This window comes from Rhinolophus ferrumequinum, chromosome 11 (genome assembly GCF_004115265.2).
Source record: "Rhinolophus ferrumequinum isolate MPI-CBG mRhiFer1 chromosome 11, mRhiFer1_v1.p, whole genome shotgun sequence".
NCBI classification, from domain to species: domain Eukaryota; kingdom Metazoa; phylum Chordata; class Mammalia; order Chiroptera; family Rhinolophidae; genus Rhinolophus; species Rhinolophus ferrumequinum.
Genome location: NC_046294.1, coordinates 33,798,695 through 33,814,254, shown reverse-complemented (window position 1 = coordinate 33,814,254; position 15,560 = coordinate 33,798,695). Strand labels below are relative to the sequence as shown.

Below are 15,560 nucleotides of genomic sequence, written 5' to 3'. Positions count from 1 at the left end.
ATCTCCTTGAGGTTGGGAGGTGGTCCTTCAGCTGGAGAATGGCTACCTTTACATGAAACCACAGCTTTGTTACTGAGGAGTGTAGGAGAATGGAAACCAGGGTAGGCCCCGACTTTGCTGGCACATGCTCAAATGGTCTCGCTCCATATTTTAAACACAGTTTAAACACCAGATTTAATTTATAAAAATGGTAGGAGGTCCATCATATGAATCAGATAACTCTCTAGCTCAAAAACTCTTGAGAGGCCTTCTGGGGTTTTATGAGGACAATTAAGAGAAATCACCAAGAGAACCAAGAGACTATGTCAGTCAGGTTCAAGAAGGATGTGGCACCATAAAACCCACTGGGCTGTGGCACAGGAGTTGCTTTCCTAAGATGAGGGGCTATAGAATTTCTGACTTGCAACAGCAGTTGTAATCTGTATGAATAGCAATTAAAAAGGTCGATCTTTTATATCCACGAATATATCTCGCTGCTGCAAAATGTGTTTTGAGGGTGTATGCAGCAAAAGAAAGAGCTCTCCCCTTCTGTTGAGTCTTACACGGTAGGGAACAGAAGCACGAAATGTGTGTGTGCCGTTGATTGAGTTCCTCTCCTTTGATCAGAATGGCCTTGAAATCTCCCGGGTAATATCCTGCCGTTTTGGCTTCCAAATGGGTGGGTGTTTCTCATTCACATCGGTGCAAAAGGCATCTTGTCCCTGACTGTTTCCCTGGGGAGATGGCAGACTCCCCTTCCATAGGCCAGCCTCTTCCAGTGACCTTGAGTCTTCTCCCCTTTGGCCTCCCAGGTGTGGAAAGACGCTGCCACTCAGATTTTCTTCTCCTTATCTGCCGCATGGGGAGGCCTGATCACTCTCTCTTCTTACAACAAATTCCACAACAACTGCTACAGGTAGGTGGAGGTGCTTCGAGTCCCAGAGGTGGCTGGAGAGTGGGACTAGGACCTGGGGACAGAACAATGGGTTGAAGCATTAGACACCTGAGGCCACATCCTCACATTTCACCGGAAGTAGAACCAGAGTTTGCTCTGGTGTAGGTGAAACCCACTGCTGAGGCCCAGATGCTGGCTTCTGGTGGCCTGGACCCCAGCTTGCACTGCTAACTCGGACACGTGGGATGGAACTGAGCCTCTCTGGAGATGTGTCCTGGGACAGTCGTTTTGTAAGCTGTCTAGTCCATGGGTCTAGTCAGATGGTAGTCACTGATGAAGTATGGTCATTCGGTCACTTGATAAATATTTTTTAGAGGCTCCCTAAAAGAAAAGAGCGCCTTGACGATGGATGTGGTAATTAATTCAGTGGTGGGGTCCTGTCACAATGTGTACATATATCAAATCATTACGTTGTACACTTTAAATTGAATGGAATTTTACTTGTCAGTTATACCTCAGTAAAGCTGGGGGAAAAAAAAGCAAACTTTGAGTCCCCTCCCAAATCTATTGATCAGAACATCTGGAGGTGCAGCGGGCCCAGGAATCTACATATTCAGACAGGATCCTGAGGTGATTTTGATGATAATGACATTTGGGCAATGTGATATTAGGGGGGGCTCTGGAACCCCAAAGACCTGAGAGAGCCTGGACAGCTCCTGGGGGAGATAATATCTGAAAGTTAAATTTGTTTATGACAGGCAATAGGAAAATAAGGCCGGTCCTCTTGGGGGGCTGATAGAAAGGAAGGAAAGAGGGAGGGAAGGAGGGAAAGAAGGAAGGAAGGAATTACTTTTGAGTTATGACTTCACCATTTACTAAAACTCCAAGATGTGAGCAAGATGCTTCCCTTCTCTGAGACTCTGTTTTCTCATCTATGAAATTCAGATTATAGTATTATGTTGAGAGGTAAGAGATGATGTATGCAAAGTTGTAAGAGAAACATTTTGCACATAATAGGTGCTCAATAAACAGCAGTTGCTATTATTATTATTATTATTATTATTATTATTATTATTATTACTGTAATGTGAGATATTTTGTGAACCAAGAGGAGAAGAGTATAATTCAGCTGTGGCCTAGGATGGCTGGCATCACCTCACAAAAGTGAGCTCTATACAGGGCCCGATTTCAATGGGTGCAGGGGAGGAGGGAATGTTTTCAGGTGACAGAAACAGCTAGAGGGAACAAGTGTGCCGCTAGGGATGTGGGCAAGAGCGGGTCAGTGGGTTGAGAGCAGAAGCTGGAGACATCCTTTCCATTAGTTTACTCGAGTTGCCATCACAAATACCACCGAATGGGTGACCTGAACAACAGCATTTTCTCCGTTCCGGCAACTAGAAGTCCAGGTCAAGGTGTCGACAGGGATGGTTTCTGTGAGGCTTCTCACCTTGCCTTGTAGGTGTCCACCTTCTCTCTCTGTGTCTTCACCTGGTCTTCCCTCTGCACGTGTATCTGTGTCCTAATCACCTCTTCTTATGAGGGCACCAGTCGTATTGGACTAGGACCCACCCTAATGACTTCCTTTTAACTTAATTACCTGTTTAAAGACCCTCTCTCCAAGTACAGTCACATTCTGAGGACCTGGGGGGTTAGGATGTCAACACATGCATTTCAGGGGCACACGGTGCAGCCCCAAACAGCTGGAATGCCAGACTAAGGTCTTTGAGCTGCTTTGGTCACAACTGCTCATTAACTGATGACCCCAAAATCAGGCTGAACACCGTCCAGGGGGCAAGCGTTGCTCTGTGCCTTCTTAGAAACGAGGCTGTGTGGTGTGGCAGAAAGGACACGGGCCTCAGAGGCAGGGAACCTGGATTCAAATCATCACCTCCCGTTAATTAGTCTATTACCTTCCCCGGGGCCTCCGTTTCCTCTCCAGGAAACTAAGGGTCCAGCCAAGGCGGGTTGTTTCCCGAGCACTTGCTCTGTGCCAGGCTCTGTGCCATGCAGGCACCCTCTCGTTCTGTCCTCACGACAGCAGCAAGGGAGGTAGGATCCTTGCCACTACTTAAAATCAGAGTGGAAAGAACGCGACTTGCTCAGGGTCATGCCCCCGCTAACATGTAGGTGAATCAGGATTTGAATTTGGCCCTGAGGCTCCATCTAACTGACGTTTCTTGAGTCTAGGATGGCTGGACAGGGCACGCTGGGGCCCTGGGATAAAAGTGGAGCTCTGGCCTCTCCTCTCCTCTTCCCCCTTCTCTTCTCAGCCGGGGGGGCCCCAACCCCAGGCTGTCTTAATACCTTGGTGGTATTTCATGGTCCCACTGCCTTCCCTTCTCTCATCCATGGTTCCTGTCCTCAAAAGGCCCTATCCTTTTAATTCCTGCTCTGATGGACAGACTTGCCTCTGTCACTGCAATGAGGGGAGACCTGGTTCTGCAGCACGTGAAGCCAGAGGACAGTTTGGGGAGATCTGTTTGAGCCATTTGGTGCTTATAAATTCAGCCTATGGGAGTCTGTGGTTAGGGCTGGTTGTTCCTTTCCTTGTGAATAAGAGAAAACGAGGCCAGCCTGCAGTGAGCGTGTGTTTAGAAATGGCATTGTGTGCCCTTCCCCTTGTCCCTTCCTACTCACCAAGCACATCTAACAGCCACCTCTCGTTTCTTCTTCCAGGGACACCCTAATTGTCACCTGCACCAACAGTGCCACGAGCATCTTTGCTGGCTTTGTCATCTTTTCGGTGATTGGCTTCATGGCCAATGAACGCAAGGTCAACATTGAGAATGTGGCAGATCAAGGTACAGTGTAGTTGTCACCTTGCCGTTGCAGGGCAGGGTCCAGGCTCATGTCACGAGATCCTAATTTATGCTCTGCTGGGAAGTTAGCCTCGGAGCAGGGTAGGGAAGCCTGGGTCCCCCTTTGCAGAGGGACAGAGATTTTCTCAGCAGAAGCTCACGCAGGGTTAGGGCCGGCCAGTCCCTAACCACAGGCCTCGCTATAAAAACCCATGTCCACTCCCCTCTCCCCTGCTTCATTTTCCGTCTTCCCTCTTCACTCAGCTCCAGCCTAAGTCAGCTCTACCCCTGTTCCTCCTGTTAGGTGTGGGTGGAGGATTCAGTAGGCACACCACTGTCCCTGGAACTGCGGAGGGCACAGCCTGCTACAGGATGGCGCTCCTTGCAGAGGACTCTGTAGAAACCGAGCGCTAATGCTTCATAAAAGCATTGACTTCAGAGCAACCTTTTCCTGACAAAGCACTTTCCTGATGGTTAGGTCAAATGTGCTGTCAGGGCTTTCTGCTTAGTTAGCAAGGCAGACCTGCAGATCTTTTTTTTCCCCCCCAGGTGGTGGAAAGGTTGGATGGTGGCAGTCAGAGGGATGTAGAATAAATGTTTATTCTCTACCCAAGTCATCACTATATTCATGGCTAACATTTGTGTGGTACTTCCGAGTTTACAGCCAGCTTTCGTTTATATCTCATTGAATCCATATTTCTAGCACACCATTTTTCAGAGTGTTTAATATTTGTGTTTAACTCTATTCCCACCCAGCGTTGTTCCACAAAGGGTTTGGGTGTTGAGGTGATTTTCCAGGCTTTGGGGATTTCATTGTGCCTACCGCCTATCATTATCATTCTGTAATTAGACATTCAGGGGATGGCTCATTGTGGGGACCGTGCCAGGGGCTGTGGGGACATGATGTGGGCCCTAGACGATCCAGAGTGTGTACGTGTGAGTGGCTTTTCTGTGTAGTTACCTTTCTTCGAGCTCCCTGCAATTCTCAGATAACAGCTCAGATACAAGCACATGAGAAAACGAAGCCCTAGAAATGTCATCTTCTTGGTGGGCTGCTGGGTCTCTCCTGGTTCCCCAAGGATAATTAATTATTGCATCGGTGAGGCTGATGGTGCACTGCTGGCCTCAAGGAGTTAAAGAGCCAGCATATTCCACGGGGGTAATTATCTCTCCCTGGAGAGTGTGAAACCCAGGGGATGTTTGGTTCTGCAGCAGTGCACTAAATTAGAGGAGCTGAGCCAATGCCTCTCCCTACTGAAAATTCTCAGCTGCCTGGGGAGCAGGGAGGGAAAGAGACAGGGGAGAGAAGGCTTTGTCTTCAGGGGTGCCTGTGCCACCCCAGCTGTCCTCATTTCTTCCGGCAGAGTCGCTGGAGTAGGTGGGTAGGTCCTGCCCCACTGTCTGGCAGATCTGAGGTGTTTTGTTATTTTTGTGACACTATTGAGCTCAGTGTGAACCAGTGGCCGAGTTGCCAGAATGATTCATGAGACACGGGCCACATTAGTTAGCTTCTGAGCAGCTGAGCTCTTTCCTGCCCCAGGAAAGGGATTTGGGGGACACATGTTGTTAAAACCCAAATGGAATTTGGTTTTTCCTTTACACAGGAAGCATCAGACAATTGCCTGTGTTTCTCTCTGAAATGTTCCCTTTCCAGATTTTCGCTTCCTCTGATTTGAACAGGGAGAAGAGCACTTCTACCAGGTTCTAAGGTGTTGTGTCAATAACGGATAGTTTCTCATTGTCACCAGCACAGGGACAGTGGGTGTCATTCCCCACAGGGGAGGAAGCAGTGGTCCATTAGGCCTTCTCCCAGACCGTGTGGGGCAGCTAGTCCTGCTCATCTGCATTTGCATGCATTCTTCTATGTACTTTACAGGCTTGTCTGATTTCCCTGGTATAATGGGGGTCTGATGAATACAGAACAGAGATTTTGGGTCTGGCCTGCATTAAATGCCAGCCCCACTCCCTCCTAGCTGGGCAAGATTGGCGTAGAGACACGTAGTGCATTTTTGCTGACTCAACATTAGTAACTTCATTTTGGTGTTTAGTCAAAAACAGGTTCTCTTTAATGACCTAACAATATTTTACTTTGTTTACTGCTCCCTTGTAAGGGAGGCAATTTTATCACAGTCATTACCCCAAATCTTGGCCATATTAGAGTGTTAGGGGCCTGAGAGTGGGATGGGTGATGAGACCAAGCTGTCCTCTCCTTTTACAATGAGCATAGGGAAGGGGCATGTTCTCAAGGCATCTACTCCAGAAAAGCACCTTCCTGGAAAGCCAACCTTTGAGAATCACCTTCCAGGGATCAGTATGTCTACCTGTGGAGCAGTGACTCATGGTCAAGCCCAACCGGAAGCCCTACCAAGATACTCATCCAGCTGCAGAAAGACTGGCTTACACCAGAGTAGGTGGACACAAATGTGAGTGTGGTATTTAGAGTTCACAGGTCTAGGTGGTACCCGTCAGGTAAGCAGCCCACTAGGAAGTGCTGCCTTGGTTCCCTTGCCCCCTAATAGTTCAGAGACCTGTTCATCAAAATGAACACTCTGAAACAGGCCTGACCATCCAAGCATCTATCTGTTGCCTGGATGCCAACCCTGCTGCCCAAAGGCACAAGGGTTCAGGCGAAATAGCCTCAGAGCTCATCCATTTATGATAGGTTTCACGGACAAGTTGCGGGTCTTGACATATTGCATTGATCAGAGCCCCTGGCTGTGTCTTTAGTGGCTCTCTAGGATGAAGGATGCTGTCCCCGTAGGTCTCTGGGGGCCTGTCCAGGTTGCTGGCCTTCAGAGCCCCTTTGATCCCCTCTCATGGGAAGAGTAATAGTGTTCTGTGCTTCCTGAGTTCTCACGGTGTCCAGGCATTCTTCTGAGCCCTTTATCAGCACCTTTAATTCTCACAGAAACTTGATGCGGGGAGGTCCTGTTATCTCCACTGTATGGGTAAAGAAACAGTTTTGTCCAGAGAGAACAAGTCTTACCTAAGGCCCCAAAGCTAGTAAGAGGCAGCAGCAGTTTTCCAGTCCACGAGGAGTGGAACCTGCACTCCAGCTATGAGCTGTACTGTGTACCAGTGGGTTTAGAGAGAGACAGGACTTGGCCTCTACCAGACATATGGGCCTCATCTGAGGGAAACTCTGCTGTAGCTCAGACAATCCATCTTTTGAGGAAAAGAAAAATCTGAACTCAACAAAATAATGTACAAAACGTAATTTTAAGATCCACTCCCCAACCATGTTGGATGAATGGAGTTTGCTGAAAATGACGTCTTTATCTGTGTACTGTAGGGGGGCAGCTGAAATGGAAGCAGGCCGCATATTTTGAAATCACTCTCCCTGAAAACGCAGTGAAGCCCAAAGGACTGAATCCTGTTAAAGCAGTCAGCCCAGGGCCTCCGGTAGTGGCCATTTCAACATCTCGAGTCCACTTTATGGTCCGACTGTTGCGAGAGCACTGAACTGCCTTCATCGGCGTTCTGCGTTCAAGACTGCTTTTACACTACAGTTTAATGCAGACTTTGCTTTTGTGGTTCACAGAGGGAGCCTTCCAAGGCTGGGTCTACCGTCTGTTTAATAAATGCATAAAGCAGGGATATCCGAGGCATTCAGGGCTTTTTTTTCTTGAAATTCCCCAAGGCCCCGGGCAACACTGGGATAAATTCCAGTTTAAAAAGTGCTGTTGTGCTTGAGGGGCAAAAATGCCAGTTGCTGCGATTTCTGGTTTCTAGACGTGTGCTGGCTGCCGGTTTTCCCAGCATTCACTTGTCTCTGCCCATTATCATTGAGTTTTCTCCTTACAAGGAAATTCATAACGGACGAGGTTTAGCCATCTTGAGTTACAGTAGTCTTCCTAGTAAGGTCATGAGGCAGACGGGAATTGCTGGCAGGGCTTCATGACGACAGAGGAAACTGCAGCTTAGATATCCTCTTCCGAGACCACATGCAGTATTCTTTGGAAACCCTGAATCAGAACTGCTAGCTTCCAAGTTCAGTGTCCACTCATAAGAAAAGCTGATTGATAGTGTGCAAGTGTTGATGATGTGTGAGGCATTATTTTCACTGCTCTGCTTGTGTTTTCTCATCCGTTCTTCATAACTACTCTGTAAGGTACCCTATTGGTGTCCCCATTGTACAGATGGGCAAAATTGAGGCTCATATGAAAATTAAATAAGTTGTCTAGGGTTACACAGCTGGTAAGTCATGGAGTCTGAATTTGGACCCAGATCTGTCTGATCTCTCAACCCATACACTATGCTTCACCACCCTTTAATTACCCCATGGACTGATGTATCCCCCTGCTCCTTTACCAAGCCTCTGTAGGGTAAGATCCTAAAAGCATTACATTGATTCATGTTTTATGTAAATGGCTTCTCCTGGAGGAGTGAATGGGAGGAAGGGTAGTTAGGGGCGGGGGGGGGAATCGGGGGATGATGTCATGATGTCATTCTGGGCGTAACCTTTAGAACAGGGTTTCTCAACCTCAGCACTATTGACATTTGGATGGAATAACTTTTTCTTGTGAGGAATGCCCCATGCTGCTAAGGATCCTTGGCCTTAACAGACTAGACACCAGTAATCATCCTCTGACATCCCAGTTGTGAGAATCAAAACTGTCTCCAGACAGTGCCAAATACCCCCCGGGGTAATCACCCCTGGTTGAGAAGCGCTATTCTAGAGGGTAATTATTATATTCTCCCCCCAACGCCTCCATACAAAGATGGGGCCTTTGTATTATTTGCATGGCACACCGCCTAGCCTTGGGATCTGAATCTCTGCCTTGGCACCAGTTTTGAGCCTTTCCTCTGAGTTCCCCAAGATGTGGACTTTCCCTTCAAGGAGCTTGAGGTCTAAGTGGGGAAATGGGTGGAGATGAGTCAAAAATAACGGTAGGCAGCAGCATATACTCAGCACCAACTCAGGATCTCAGTAGAGAGAGGGCCCTGTGGGTTTCCAGGAAGAGGGTCCTGGAGCTGGGCCTGTCTGCACTCATTACTCTTGTTCCTTCCAGGGCCAGGCATTGCATTTGTGGTTTACCCGGAAGCCTTAACCAGGCTGCCCCTTTCTCCGTTCTGGGCCATCATCTTTTTCCTGATGCTCCTCACGCTTGGACTTGACACGATGGTGAGCGCCGTCCCCTTCCATCCCTGCTCCAGGCTCCTTCTCCTGGGTCCTGCATCCAGCCTGTAGCAGGAGGTGGGCATAGCAGTACCTGAGCTTTTCCCTCCAGCTATATAGGGATGATGAGGTACCCGCCCAGGGCTCAGGATGGCCTTGTATTTGTGGGTGACTCGTGTGACGGTGCTGAGGAGCCATCCTCTCTCCCTTTATTTCGCTCTCTCCATTCTCCATGCAAGGTTTAGCCTGTGTACTTCCTGCTTTGGTGTCCAAACAAATTCTATGGGGCTGGAGAAGGGAAAATAATATGAATTTTAGGGAAATGGCCGTGGGGCTGAGCCTACTCCAAATCATGCTGACAGGCGCTCAGAGTTTAGTAGTTGGGTGTAAAGAGGATTTTTCCTCAAGGAGAAGATCAAAGGCAGGTACACGGGAGGAGAGGAATTTACATCTCATGAATACAAAGTGAACCTTCAAATATCCTGATGGGTGAGTATGAGTGCAGTCTCTGGAGGCTGGAGATACAGTTTTGAAAGGTTATATCCTGCGTGGATTCCCCTCACTGGCCTTGGGTGCTGGACCCCAGTATGACCTTTTAGTCCCATCAAGAGACGGCAGTCATAAAAAGCAAACCTAGCACAGATACCACTTTGCCTGGTGGGAAACACAAAGGCTTGTTGGAGCCTGCTGGGTTGGGTGGGCTGTCTCAGACGCCGCTTTCCTGTAACCATTCCAGTTTGCCACCATCGAGACCATAGTGACCTCCATCTCGGACGAGTTCCCCAAATACCTGCGCACACACAAGCCGGTCTTTACGCTGGGCTGCTGCATTTGTTTCTTCATCATGGGCTTTCCAATGATCACTCAAGTAAGTTGGGATGGGAATAGATGGGGAGGCCTCATGGCTGTGCCCCCTTTTACCCTTAGCTCTCAGACCTCATAACAGCAGCCGAGTCACAGCTGGCTTTGTGTAGGTGGCTCCAGTTCCTTAGGGGTTCTGACCACCGAGGGAAATAGGTCACGTTGGCCACTAGTGATCCTTCCAGGATCTTCATGATTGAGATGCAGCCTTCTTCAGCCAACGAGGCAGGTGTGTCCTACTTTAAGAAAATATAAAAATCCAAATGGACTGACCAGAGAAATTTCCCGTTGATTATTCATTGTAAACCAGAGTCTACAGCCACCCGAGCTCCTTCTGGTCCTGAGTGTGATGGTAAATTGAGCGTTAGCTCACTCAGTGTATGTATTGCTTTTGCTCTCTCTCTGTGACCTTGGGCCTTAGTTTCTTTATCTGTAAAATCATGGATTGGAGTGAGATGGCCTCTCAGCCTCGTCTATTGTAAAGAGACTTAAACAGTGAGGTAAAGACGCAGCGGGACGCATGAGGAATGCCCAAAGACACCTAACGATTACATGAAAGTCGATCAAATGCAGCTATGTGGGTCGAAATGATCACCTAGTTCTTAAAGCGAAAATGAAGCAATCTGGCTGCTTTCGCATCGACATCTTCACATGTTGACCTTTGCCTTTTAAGAGTAAGATGTGAGACTGCTTTCTGTGCTGCTTCTGTGGGTTGGCTCTGAGTCTCTCGAGGGACTGCTTTGCTGACATGGCAAGGCCTCCAGCTTACATAAGGGACCAGCGTTAGGCAGGGGACATTCTTTGACTCCTGTGTGCTCCCAACTCTCCTCTCCCGTTAGAAATGGACGAGAGCCTCGATCCAGGCCCACTGATGTTGGCTGCTTCTCTTCCCTTCCTTCTAGGGTGGAATTTACATGTTTCAGCTTGTGGACACGTACGCCGCCTCCTATGCCCTCGTCATCATTGCTATCTTTGAGCTCGTGGGGATCTCCTATGTGTACGGTAAGGGAGCAACCGTGGCTGCTTCTCAGGTAGAACTTGGCAGGTTTTCCATATTTAATAAGACAATGAATGGGCTTCATTGCTGCTGCTCAGGAAACATAAGAGAGCTGCACCCTTTTTTCCAAGCTTGCTTCAGGACCACTGTGATCCAGATCTAACAGAGACACGACTTTGATTTCTATTCCTTTGGTTTTCTCCCCTCACGTATGCCCGGAGGGTCCACAGGCCACTCACTGAAGGTGTTGATGATACTAAAAGAAATACATGAACAAATATCCAGAGATGGTCAGGTCTGCTGCCCAAAGCAGGCACGTCTTGCCTGTTGGCACAAGGCAGGAACTTGGAGTCTACTTACGTCATGGATGGACCCCCCTGGAAAGACCCTAAGAGCTCATTTGGTCTAGGGCCCCAGTCAACCAGCGGAAGCTCAGAAAGAGAGATGCTGTCTCTCAGGTCACACAGTGAGTGAGAGGCAGAACAGTTCAACTCTTGGGTCCTCACTCCTGGTCCAGAGCTCTTTCCACCATCCGGTGCTTGGGGTTGGCCCTAGTCAGGATGGCCTTAAAGTAGAGCAGGAAGCTCACTGGGACCTGGGAGCTCAGAGGGAGCTGGGAAAAGCTGCCGTGGGTGAGTCCTTGACACTGTTCCCAGCACAGGGCACAGGGCATGGCTGTCCTCTCGGACGGTTGTCAGTGAGGCCTCAGGGTCATGAAGTGCTGGCTGACGTGCTGGGTCTGGGCCTGGCCCGGACTATGGAGCAGAAGTAAATGCCGGCAGTGGAGGGCCACTGAAGATCTCAGGATGCATTCTGTGTCAGTGGTGGCTAGAGTGGACTCTTTGGGGTAAGTCTAAGGAAGAGCACACGTCTTGACTGTACATCTATACGAATTTTCACTCCCTTGTAACCAGCGCCCAGACCAACATACATAATAAGGTTGTCAGGGCCATTTTTTTTAAGAGGCTGAGATGACCTGTGCTCCTCCCTGAGGGAACACCGCTGTCTCTGCTTTCTACCCCAGTGAGGATTGACTTCTCATGTCACATCATCCTTCCCCACTTTCATGTAGAAGAGAGCAGACGTTGAGGAAACAGGACCGGGAAGGATAAGTCTGGGCTGAGGGCACTGGTCCGTGAGGGCAGCAGGTACGGGGGGGCACAGGCAGGTGACGGCAGCAGGTACGGGGGGCACAGGCAGGTGACGGCAGCAGGTACGGGGGGCACAGGCAGGTGACGGCAGCAGGTACGGGGGGCACAGGCAGGTGACGGCAGCAGGTACAGGGGGGCACAGGCAGGTGATGGCAGCAGGTATGGGGGGCACAGGCAGGTGACGGCAGCAGGTACAGGGGGGCACAGGCAGGTGATGGCAGCAGGTACGGGGTCACAGGCAGGTGATGGCAGCAGGTACGGGGGGCACAGGCAGGTGACGGCAGCAGGTACAGTGGGGCACAGGCAGGTGACGGCAGCAGGTACAGGGGGGCACAGGCAGGTGACGGCAGCAGGTACGGGGGTCACAGGCAGGTGATGGCAGCAGGTATGGGGTCACAGGCAGGTGATGGCAGCAGGTACGGGGTCACAGGCAGGTGACGGCAGCAGGTATGGGGTCACAGGCAGGTGATGGCAGCAGGTATGGGGTCACAGGCAGGTGATGGCAGCAGGTACGGGGTCACAGGCAGGTGATGGCAGCAGGTACGGGGAGAGGCACAGGCAGGTGATGGCAAAGGGTAAGAGATGGCAAGTGAAGGCTAGAAATGGGGCCCCCCCGAGACTGAGTTCTCTGCTCATGTGGACCCAGAAATCCAAGGGGGCTGGGAGAGCCCAGGAACAACCAAGTGGCCAAGGTCTCCGGGCAGAAGGCTGAGGATGTGCAGGGTTTATTCTCGACGGGAGAAGGCAGAAGGGAAGTGGGAGTACCTCTGCCCCTCTTGATCTGCAAGGGTGCCCACTTTCCACACAAGTGACCAGAGGATGAAGGAATGAGGAGAATTTAGCCGAGACTGCTGTTCCATCAGTCAGAACTGCTGTCTAGGAAGGAGCTCGAACTCGGGGACCATTCCTGTCCCTTCAGCTTCGCCATCTCACAGTTCTGAGAAATCCACACTTCTGATGAACTCAGGAAACAATGCAAGAAACTGCTGAATTCTAAAACATTCCTCAAGAGCTTTTTCTTTCAAGGAGCGTGTGCGTTTGGTGGTTATGTAGGGGCATGAGAAGAACTATCAGCTCTCAATGTTACTTTAAGTTAATCAGTGACCAAGAGGACAGCCGTCCTTTGAGTTCCAACAAAGTGGGCGATGGCCCCTTGGAAATTACATTGGTTTTTGCCTGCCCTTATCATCTTACACAGAGCAAAGATAAACTGACTCATGGAAAAATGTCTTTGGGAAGGTGGGGGACAAAAAAACAATGTACAGTGGTTCTCTCTTTAAATCCCAAGGCTTTCATAATACTCTGTGCTCACCGACCACAACCTTAACTGGGTTTGCCCGTGTTGTCGCTAAGCACCACCTCTGAAAACAGCCACGCAGGTGAATATGCCAGGTTGTGGCAGTGCTGAGTCGGCCGGGCTGGAACTGAGCTTCTTAGATGTCACCATGGGATGACATTTTTGAACCTCACTGCAGAGAAGATTTAATATCTATGTAAACATCCAATTTTTCCTAACTGTCCCAGTGGCGAGTCATTTGTCTGATAGTTTCCTGCATAATCGGGGTCATGTTGACACCAGGCTGGGCCATCCCTAGCCAATGCCCCCACCTCACCAGCTGCCACAGCACCTCATGCTCGGTCTCCACTTGTCTCTTTGCAGGTCTGCAAAGATTCTGTGAAGATATAGAGATGATGATTGGATTTCAGCCAAACATTTTCTGGAAAGTCTGCTGGGCATTTGTAACCCCAACCATTTTAACTGTAAGGACCGCATGCTTTTTCGTGCAGCGAGCACCTCGCATGTGTATGTGGTGCTTTATGCTTGAACAAGGCGTGTGCCTACATATGAGCCTGTGAAGCTGGTATGATGGCTATTATTATTGTCTTTCAGATGTGGAAACTGGTTCAGAGAGGTGAAGCGACTTGCCTAAAGGTGCTCAGCCAGTTGGGCGCAGAGCTAGGACTCATGCGCTATTTGGAGCACCCTTATGGAACCTTTCCCATTCTGTCAGTCTGTCTCATGTACTGATAGCAGAGAACACTCCCATTTCCCCCTGCCCACCAGGCTCCAGGCTCTGTTTAAAGTGCTTTCTATATATCACCCCGTTTCTCCCCCACAGCAGCTCTGGGGGGTTGACACAATCATCTCCGATTTTCAGATGAGGAAACTGATGCGCAGAGGTTGTGTGACTTGCCTACATTGCACACCTAATAACCAGCAACAGCCTGGGTTCAAACCGAGGCAGTCTGGCTCCCAAACTCTCGCTCCTAACCATTACTCAATACAGCCAGTCGACAGCTGATATAGCAGAAATTAGACTTTTATTGTTCATTTTTATTGCTTCTGAGAACTATTTTGTCATTATCAAGTATGGTGATGACATTTGTAGGTCACCTGACATCCATCTTCTGAAAGATCAGAGCCCTTCGTGTGTCAGTAAATCTGCATAGGGACTCACATGTACATCCTGTGACCTTTTTTATTGCACCATAGGCTGCAGGCTTTGCCCCAGTCCACTCTCCAAGCACAGTAACTGATGGAGACCTTGCCTTTTCCGCTCCTCCTCCCTGACCTGCGGTGGGTGTCATCTCCACAAGACTGCAGGGCGTCAGCTGCAGTTCTGGCTGTACCCAGTAGGTGGCAGTAGAAACCAGATGAAAACCCTTCTTTACGGTACCAGCGTCTCTAAAGGAAAACAAGCCAGGATGGAAGTAAAATTGTAAAGAAAAAACATTTTTTCTTTCTTTTCTTTTTTACTGTTACAGAGTGAGTTTTAATCAAAACACCGCAACTTCTTTATGAAAAGACAGAAGTTTAGGCAGAAAAACCATTCAGCACTTATCTCCTTCTGCACTAACACAGACACACTGAGACCCACACCTGTAACTCACATTTTAGCGGCTGTAATTTGACACGTCCCACCAGATTTGGGCCATGAGAGTTGAAAGGAAGTGAGATAGACTTTCCAGTCTCTTGAATTCAGGACCAAAAAGTGTACGAAGAACTCGGATTTACCTAATTTGGTGGGAAGAAAAAGTGACACTCTTCCACCTCTGGCGTTCTCTAGCTCTGCTGAGCTCTGCCATGACCCCCAGTTAATACTACACATGATTTATTCTCGGGTGGAATCAAAGTCAGAATCTGTGCTAGAGTCTACATACCTTTCCCTCCTGTCTTAGAAGAGGTTAAGCTTCAGAGAATTTGACTCTATTCTGTAGAAACATCACAGAATCATCAGCACTGCTGTTTGTGGAGGTCTAGTAAGAGGCAGGCACGCTATGAGCACTGTTGCTGAAGCTTCCGACCACTCTGCTTGGTGGGTGATTCTCTCCCCATTGTGCAGTTGTGTGCACTGAGGCTGGGAGAGGCCAAATGGCTTGCCCAAGGCCACAAAGCTTGCAGGTGACAGAGCTAAGAATTGAATTCAGGGCTGTCTAGGCCTCAAGCCCACATTCCAATAATATATTTCTCAAAACCCAGTGCTTTTATCTCCAAGTGGAGTTTGCCAATTTGGGGTTAAAATAATCTAAACTTTATGAGTAGAATGTCAAGGAAAAGGCATTTTAAAGACTTGCTTTTTTGTTTGTTTGTTTTGTTTTTTGTGAAAGTTCCTCAAAACTATGCTATGCTTTACTCGATTTCCATGCTAACACTCACACCAGAGACGTGTGGAGAGGTCTCAGAAAATATCCTGAACCAGATTTCCCTTCTGTGTTTGGGAGCGAGGGACAAGCAGAAGTGGTCAAGTCCATCACCATC

General features: G+C 49.0%; 1 protein-coding gene across 2 annotated transcripts in view; it reads left to right on the top strand.

Moving 5' to 3' along the window:
• SLC6A5 (solute carrier family 6 member 5) overlaps positions 1–15,560 on the top strand; it is a 46,215-nt gene that overhangs the window by 23,989 nt on the left and 6,666 nt on the right. For both annotated transcript variants that reach the window (XM_033118816.1, XM_033118815.1), the window contains exons 9-14: positions 792–895; positions 3,551–3,675; positions 8,685–8,797; positions 9,528–9,659; positions 10,555–10,654; positions 13,461–13,561. In XM_033118816.1, the coding sequence (XP_032974707.1) occupies positions 792–895; positions 3,551–3,675; positions 8,685–8,797; positions 9,528–9,659; positions 10,555–10,654; positions 13,461–13,561 (675 nt within the window). The remainder of the gene's footprint in view (positions 1–791; positions 896–3,550; positions 3,676–8,684; positions 8,798–9,527; positions 9,660–10,554; positions 10,655–13,460; positions 13,562–15,560) is intronic.